Below are 9,086 nucleotides of genomic sequence, written 5' to 3'. Positions count from 1 at the left end.
GGCACAGTAAGAAGTCTCACAACACCAGGTTAAAGTCCAACAGGCTTATTTGGTGGCACGAGCTTTCAGAGCGCAGCCCCTTAGAATCCTACAGTCAGAAGGGACAGCGCTCCGAAAGCTCGTGCTACCAAATAAACCTGTTGGACTTTAACCTGGTGTTGTGAGACTTCTTACGATGCCCCAGGATGTTGAGGATGTTTGATCTGGTGATGCCAATGGGGAAATGTTTAGACTCTCTTGTAGGGGAAAGGTAAGGACACCACAAATATGTAAGTTATTCCTTTATACAGTGAAAAGTGAGCTGACTGGAGGGAGTCCTATAGCCCTACTGCTGACAGGAGAGTATCAGTCCCAAATACCCTTCCATCTCCAACCCCTGTGGCTCACACCCACTTCTGATACAGTGTCTGCATCACGACAGTGCAAATATGAAGAAGACAGATTGAGACGTGTTTAAACAAAAAGAGGTATATTTGTTAAAAAAAACTCTTAGCGCTGTGCGAAGATCATTTTTAATACAGGACAACACGAGGAGGAGGGAGGTCGCGCACTGGTCCCGTTGCTAGGTAACGTGACATCACATTCTACCAGGCTGACCATGGCACCCTGAGCATGGCATTGAGGTTGGCAAAGCTTCTTCTGTCTTGGGGAAAGGATGCGGTCAGCTCTGCGAGTGAGGTACCAGTCGCTTGTGCTTTGGTGGCGGAGGGGGCGGCGGCGACTTGAGAGCTTTGCTGCCGTCTGGCGAGGGCGGGCAGGTGGCCTGTTCAGAAGCAAGTACAAAAGATAAAACGTCAGCCGGAGCCATTGTGGTGGGTGAGTCGCGATGGAAGCGAGTCAGACGGATCATGAAGGTGAAGAACTGCCTGTAATCTGAAGTAAAGACTGAAAATGGCGCGGTGGCACAATGGTTAGCACTGCTGCCTCTCAGTGCCAGGGACCCGGGTTCAATTCCAGCTTTGGGTGGCACTGTTTGTGTGGAGTCTGCACGTTCACCCCGTGTCTGCGTGGGTTTCCTCCGGGTGCTCCGGTTTCCTCCCACACTCTGACAATGTGTATTGGCCATGCTAAATTGCCCCTTAGTATCAGGGAGTTAGCGGGGTAAATGTGTGGGATTATGGGGATAGGGTGGTGGGGTGGGCCTGGGTCAGACGCTCTGACAAAGAGTTTGTGCAGACTCGATGGGCCGAATGACTTCCTTCCCTACTGTAGGAATTCATAGAATCATAGAATCTTCCAGTGCAGAAGGAGGCCATTCGGCCCATCGAGTCTGCACTGACCACAATCCCACTCAGACCCCCATGCATTTACCCTAGCTAGTCCCCCTGACACTAAGGGGCAATTTAGCATGGCCAATCCTCCTAACTTGGCGAGTCCGGCAGCATCTGAGGAGAGAGAAGTTAACGGGCAGGATTCTCCGCCCAGCAGGGGACAGGAATGGAGGTGCAATGGGCCCAGAAATGTGAGCACGGCCAACCAGCTGTTTCAGCCCAAAGCTGTCCTGGTGTGGCCATTCAGGGCGAGATGGATTCTGGGCCAAGCAAGGCTGCTCGCCGCCACGCTAGGAGCAGCCAATGAGAGTCATTAAGCACATCGTTAATGGCAGTGAATGGAGGCTGGCTGGGACTTTCCAGTCGGACTCCAGTTTCCTTCCCAACGTCATTGGGGCCAACTCAGCTGCCAGGAGGGCAGACACCCATGTGGCAGGTCAAGGGATGGAGCTGGTATGTTTGTATATCCTTATGATACTAGGAACTGGACATTGAGGGGCTTAGAAGGCTTAACATGTAAAGATATGTTTCTTTTCTGCAGCGAGTAGCCTTTCTGGGACCAGGCCAGAAGGATACACAAATACAACTCAGCCCAGACTCCTCGATAGACACAGACTACTGACAGCCAGAGCCTGAAGGAAGCCACATGTGAATAACTTCTCTCTGTTATTTCGAATACTACTGATTTATTGGCCGACCCACTGCTGAGTCACTCTGTAATTTTCATCTTCCCACCACCCTCTCCTGCATCCCTACAGACCCTGTCAGGCAAGGTGCCTGTGCCAGCATGGCTCTGCAGTAGACCACTGGGCAGTTGCCAACTCTGGCTGAACATAATCCTGGAGGTTTCATCACATGACCGCCTTCCTCCAATCACCCTACCCCCCCTCCCGTGGTTCCGCCACCGGTCACCTGACGGGTGCTTATGGAGCCCTGCTTCCCTGCATGCCAATCGGGAAGCAAACAGACTCTTTGGACAGAATTTGCCCAGCCAGGTGAAGATGGCGTCTGGTGCATGTGGGGTGGGCAAGTCCCAGAACATTTTGGGTGAGGATCCCAGCATCATCCTGCCCTCTGCCTGCTTTCCCGGTCTGGATCGCCAGTTCTGCGGGGAATCTCTGTGGATATGGCAGGAAAGCGATTGGGATGATTGAAAGGGCAATTAAGGTTGTCTGTAAACATAGAAACATAGAAAATAGATGCGGGAGTAGGCCATTCGGCCCTTTGAGCCTGTACCATCATTCAATATGATCATGGCTGATCATGCACTTTCAGTACTCCACTCCCGCTTTCTCTCCATACCCTTTGACTCCTTTAGCCACAAGGGCCACATCCAGCTCCATCTTGAACATATCTAATGAACTGGCCCCAACAGCTTTCTGTGGTAGAGAATTCCACACGTTCACAACTCTCTGAGTGAAGAAGTTCTTCCTCATCTCAGTTCTGAATGACCTATCCCTTTTTCTTAGATTGTGACCCCGAATTCTGCACTTCCCCAACATCGGGAACATTCTTCCCACATCTATCCTGTCCAGTCCCATCAGGATTTTAGATGTTTCTATGAGATCTCCTCTCATTCTTCTAAATCCCAGTGAGTACAAGCCCACTCAATCCAGTCTCTCTTCATGTGTCAGTCCTGTCATTCCAGGAATTAGTCTGGTGAACATTCACTGGAGTCCCTCAATAGCAAGAATGTCCTTCCTCAGGCTAGGAGACCAAAGCTGCACACAATACTCAAGGTGTGGCCTCACCAAGGCCCTGAATAACTGCAGCAAAACATCCTTACTTCTATACTTAAATCCTCTTGCTATGAAGGCCAGCATGCCATTAACTTTCCTCACCACCTGCTGTACCTGCATGCCAACCTTCAGCGACCATGACACCCAGGTCAAGTTGCACTTTCCCTTTTCCTAAACTGCCACCATTCAGATAGTTCCTTCCTGTTTTTGCCACCAAAGTGGATAATCTCACATTTATCCACATTATGTTGCATTTGCCAAGTATTTGCCCACTCAGTCAGCCTGTCCAAGTCACCCTGCAGCCTCTTGGCATCCTCCTCACAGCACATACTGCCAGCCAGCTTAGTGTCATCTGCAAATCTGGAGATATTGCATTCAATTCCTTCGTCCAAATCATTAATGTATATTGTGAGTAGCTGGGGTACCTGCACTGAACCCAGTGGTACCCCACTAGTCCACTGTCGGCCACTCTAAGAAGGACCTGTTTATTCCCACACTCTGCTTCCTGTCTGCCAACCAGTTCTCTATCCACGTCAATACATTACCCCCAATACCATGAGCTTTAATTTTGCTCACTAATCTCTTGTGTGGGACCTTGTCCAAAGCCTTTTGAAAGTCCAGATACACAACATCCACTGGTTCACCCTTGTCCACTCTACTGGTTACTGGGTAAAATGATATGAAGACCAGATGCCGGGATTTCTGTTTTACATCAACGGGTTTTGAGATTAAATGTTGAGCTGGAGGTAGGACCAGCACATTCACGACAAGAAAATGGGGCAAGGATTTTTTTTTACAATAACGTAATTTTGACTCACCTTAATTTGGAATGGCTCGTTCGCTGACCCCTGGTGGACGGGAGGGCTCAGAGGATCTCCATGATCCTGACTGAAACTCTCCAGGAGCAAAGGGTTAATTTTCCTGGGCAACGGGGGAGGCCTGGCACTCTTTATCCGCCCACTGAACCCGTTGATGACAGAAAAGGCCTGACCTGTTGACCACGCAAAGAACCAAGAGGTTAGAGATGAAGAATGTTACCCAGAGAAAGCAAACAGTTTGGTTGGGGCAACACCTGTGTCTTTATTTTCCAAATTTTACCGCCTCTGGGAAAAGCCAAAGCAGAAGGGAAAAAGCAAGTTCCTGGACCAAGGGCCTATGTGTTGCTTCAGCATTAGTGGATGCTGAGATCAAACCATTGTTTGTAGGATGGCATGGTGGCACAGTGGTTAGCACTGCTGCCTCACAGTGCCAGGGACCCGGGTTTGATTCCCGGATTGGGTGACTGTGTGGAGCCCGCACGTTCTCCCTGTGTTTGCGTGAGTTTCCTCCGGGTGCTCTGGTTTCCTCCCACAGTCTGAAAGACGTGCTGGTTAGGTGCATTGGCCATGCTAAATTCTCCCTCAGTGTACCTGAACAGGCATCGGAGTGTGGCAACTAGGGGATCTTCACAGTAACTTCATTGCAGTGTTAACGTAAGCCTACTTGTGACATAAATAAATAAAAAGACAAATTTTGAAAATAATTAGTGGTTGGGGTGGAATTAGTGGAACATAGGAATTGGATTGGCAGTTATAACCTGGATGAAGAGTTCATAGAATGCTTTCAAGATAGTTTCTTAGACCAGCACATTCTGGAACCAACCAAAGAGCAGGTTATGTTAGGCTGAGTATTGTGTAATGATTAATTAGTGACCTCAGAGTAAAGGCATCCCTATTTAGCAGCGACAACAACATGACTGAATTTTACATCCAGTTTAAAAAGGAGAAGAGTGGGTCTAAGACTAAATTTTAAACGTAAATAAGGGCAACTATGTGGACATGAAAGCTGAGCTAGCTGAAATGAACTGGGATACTAGGCTAGAGAATAGATCAATAGAAAAGCAGTAGCAGACATTTATGGGAATATTTCAGAATACCCAGAACAAATATATTCCTACTATAAAGAGAAATTCTAAGGGGAGGACCCACCTTCCATGATTAATGAAAGAAGTTAGAAAAAACATCAAACATAAGGAAAAACCCAATATAACTGCACAAAGATGAGTGGCAGGCCCTATGGCTGATCAGAATGTAACGACTGCCAGAGAATGACTAAAAGGTAAATCAGGAGGAAGAAATTAGAGATGAAAACAGAAAATGCTGGAAATACTCAGGAAGTCTGGCAGCATCTGTAGAAAGAGAAAGGGAGTTTTGGGTTCTTATGACTCTTCAGAGCTGAACCCAACACCGAAGGAGAGCCACACAGACTCGAAACATTGGCTGGAATTTTGCAGGTTCATGAGGGGCGGACCATGGAAAGGTCCGTTGACCTCGGGCAGGATTTTACGGTTTCGGGACGAGCGAGGCTGGAAAATCCCGCCCATTATCTCTGTTCCTCTCTCCCCACAGATGCTGCCAGACCTGCTGTGTTTTTCTAGCATTTTCTGTTTGCGTTTCAGATTTCCAACATCTGCAGTATTTTGCTTTTATTTCACTGAAAGGGGTTTGAGCTTGAGAGGAAGCCAGCTAGAAAGATAAAAGCTGATAGCAAGAAGTTTAACAGATATTTTAAAAGGAAAAGAGCAAGTAAAGTGAGTATTGGTCTGCTAGAGAGTGAGAACAGGAGGTAACAGTGGATAATAAGGAAATGTGGATGAAATGAACAAATAATTTGCTTCTACCTTCACTATGTGAGATACATTGATCATTAAGGGCGAATCGGTGGCACAATGGTTAGCATTGCTGCCTCACAGCGCCAGGGACACATGTTCAATTCCGGCCTTGGGTCACTGTCTGTGTGGGGTTTGCACATTCTCCCCGTGTCTGCGTGGGTTTCCTTCCTGTGGGGTCTTTCTCTGATTGGTAGGATGTGATGGAATGGAGACCAACAGGAGTCTGTGCTGGGTACTTACAATTCATTTCAATGCCTTAGATGAGGGAATTGAAGGCATAGTAACTAAATTTGCAGAGATGCAAAGATAGGTAGGAAAGTATGTTGTAAAGTGGACATAAGAAAGTTGCAGACGAATATGGACAGGTTGAGTGAGTGAGCAAAATATGGAATATGGAATGTGGACAAATGTGAAGTCATTCACTTTGACAGGAAGAATAACAACACAGGGATGGACAATAAATGTTGGCCAGCCAGCGACGGCTACGTCCCATGAATGAATAAAAAAGAACAGAGTATTACTTGACTGACGGATTCTGAGGTACAGAAGGATCTAGGGTGTTTTAGTACTTGAGTCACAAAAATTTAGTACATGGGTACAGCAAGTAATTAAGAAGGGTAATTGAATGCTGTTCTTTATTATGAGAGCAATTGAACACAAAAGTAAGAATGTCATGTTTCAGTTATACAGGGCATTGGTGAGACCATGTCTCGAATAGTGTGTGCTGTTTTGGTCTTCTTATTTAAAGGAGGGATGTAAATGCACCGGAGGTGGTTCAGAGGAGGTTTACTATATCGATAGCTGGGATGAGCAAGTTATCTTAGGAGGAAGAGTTTTAGACTGGGCTTGTTTCCACTGGAGTTTAGAAGAACTTGATTGAAGCATATAAGATCATCGAGTCATAGAATCCCGACAGTGCAGAAGGAGGCCATCTGGCCCATCGAGTCTGCACCGACCACAATCCCACCCAGGCCCTATCCCGTGTAACCCCTCATATTTACCCTACTAATTCCCCTGACACTAGGGTTAATTTAGCATGGCCAATAACCTAAACCACACATCTTTGGATTGGATTGTTCCTGAATAGTCTTGACAAGGAGGATGCAGTAAGGATGTTCTGTGGGTGAGTCCAGAACTCGGGAGCACTGTTTTACAATTAGGGGTCGTCCTTTTAGGATAGGGACGAGGAGAACTTTTTCTCTCAGTGGGTTGTGTGGCTCTGGAACTCTCTACCTCAGAAGATGGTGAAGATGGAGTCATTGAATATTTTTATGGTGGAGATAGATAGGTTCTGGCTAGGCAAGGGAATCAAAGGTTATCGGTGGGGGGGGGGGGATGTGTGCAGGGCGTGTGGGGAGATGGGAATGTGGAATTCGAAACACAAATAGATCAGATTGAGTGGTGGAGCAGCTAAAGGGGCTGAATGGTCACCTCCGCTCTTATGTTTGTATGAGTTGTGAGTTAGGTATGAAAGATTGTCACATGTCCCTCAGATTGAGGAACAGAAGAGCTGGGAGGTGGGGGAGGGAAACAAGGAACAGCTAGGGTGCAACACCCAGTCCCACCTGCGAGGTTCGAGCTGTTTTCTTTGGCAGGCAGCTCTGGATCAAGATGACTTTCCACCATTCTTGTGTCACTCACCAGCTGTGACAACCGGGAAGGCTCCTGGAAACAGAAAAATTAACGTCACCAACATATCATCAGGAGCAATAATCAACTCACCTGGGCTTCAGTGTGAAGATCCCCAGCTCCTTTCCAGCTCCTGATATTCTCCACTATGTAGTCATAGGGCTGGATTTTACATTGCCCCGTGGGTGTGTCTGAAGGCAGGGTGGGGGTGAGAGGGTGTGTAAAATTCAGAATGTATTCTGGCTGCCGCCTATTCACCCATCGCTAAACTGCCTAATTATCGATTTGTACCATCCTCACCATTTACCAATCTCTGAGTTTCATAGGCAAATCTTGAAATTTCAGTCAATGCTCCAACATCCAAGTCATTTATATATGGCACAAAAAGCAGTCCGAGCACTGACCATACTCCAGTCTGAGAATCATAGAATCATGCAGTGCAGAAGAGGCCTTTTGGCCCATTGGGTCCGCACCGACACATTAGAAACACCTGAACTCCCACCTAATCCCATCTGCCAGCACTTGGTCCATAGCCCTGAATGTTATGAAGTGTCAAGTGTTCATCCAGGTACTTTTTAAAGGATGTGAGGCAACCCGCCTCTACCACCCTCCCAGGCAGAGCATTTCAAACCGTCACCACCCTCTGGGTAAAAAGGTTTTCCCTCACATCACCCCTAAACCTCCTGCCCCTCATCTTGAACCTAGGTCCCCTATGACTGACCCTTGAACTAAGGCGAACAGCTGCTCCTTATCCACTCTGTCCATTTCTCTCATAATATTGTACACCTCGATCAGGTCGCTCCTCAGTCTTCTCTGCTCCACCAAAAACAGCCAAAGCCGACCCAACCTCCCTACATAACTTATATGTTCCATCCCAGGCAGTATCCTTGTGAATCTCCTCTGCACCCCCTCCAGTGTGTCGTGAATGAAGCCCAGTCAAGCACTCAAATCAGCCTCCCATCCATTAACTCTGTCTACACTAACCATTGCCTCGGCAAAGCATAATCAAGACCTCATGCACCCCGGACATTCTCTCTCCCACCTTCTTCATCAGGAAAAAGATACAAAAGTCTGAAATCACGTACCAACCAACTCAAGAACAGCTTCTTCCCTGCTGCCATCAGACTTTTGAACGGATCTACCTCGCATTAAGTTGATCTTTCTCTACACCCTAGCTATGACGGTAACACTACATTCTGCACTCTCTCGTTTCTTTCTCTCTGAAGGGTATGTTTTGTCTGTATAGCGCGCAAGAAACAATACTTTTCACTGTATACTAATACATGTGACAATAATAAATCAAATCAAATCAAATCAGTATAATCACATCCTTCCTATAATGTGGTGACCAGAACTGCACACAGTACTCCAGCTGTGGCCTCACCAAAGTTCTACACAACTCCAACATGATTTCCCTGCTTTTGTAACCTATACCTCGTTTGATAAAAGCAAGTGCCACATATGCCTTTTTCACCACCCTACTGACATCCCCTTTCACCTTCAGAGATCTAACAATTCACCATTAACCATTAGCACAACTCATTGTTTTCTGTCCTTATTATACAACTCTGTGCTGACTTACACACTTACACACACCAAGCACACACATTGCACATGGACACGCACACACACATTGCACATGCATGCGAACACACACACACACATTGCACTAACACACACATTGCACTCACAAACACACACACACACACACACACACACACACACACACACACACACACATTACAGGCTGTCCTACAATAAATCTGAGAGGCAGTTGAGTCTGCCTGGATCTGGGAG

General features: G+C 47.0%; 1 protein-coding gene across 1 annotated transcript in view; it reads right to left on the bottom strand.

Annotated features, from left to right (window-relative positions):
• Nucleotides 1-455: 455 nt before the first annotated feature.
• LOC144500809 (dedicator of cytokinesis protein 2-like) overlaps nucleotides 456-9,086 on the bottom strand; it is a 1,379,043-nt gene continuing 1,370,412 nt past the window's right edge. The window contains exons 50-52 of the mRNA XM_078224279.1: nucleotides 7,226-7,325; nucleotides 3,829-4,001; nucleotides 456-763 (exon numbers count right to left, since the gene is read on the bottom strand). Of these exons, the coding sequence (XP_078080405.1) occupies nucleotides 662-763; nucleotides 3,829-4,001; nucleotides 7,226-7,325 (375 nt within the window). The 3' untranslated portion in view covers nucleotides 456-661. The remainder of the gene's footprint in view (nucleotides 764-3,828; nucleotides 4,002-7,225; nucleotides 7,326-9,086) is intronic.

Source organism: Mustelus asterias, chromosome 1, assembly GCF_964213995.1.
Source record: "Mustelus asterias chromosome 1, sMusAst1.hap1.1, whole genome shotgun sequence".
In the NCBI taxonomy this organism is placed as follows: domain Eukaryota; kingdom Metazoa; phylum Chordata; class Chondrichthyes; order Carcharhiniformes; family Triakidae; genus Mustelus; species Mustelus asterias.
This window is presented reverse-complemented; position numbering and strand designations above follow the sequence as displayed.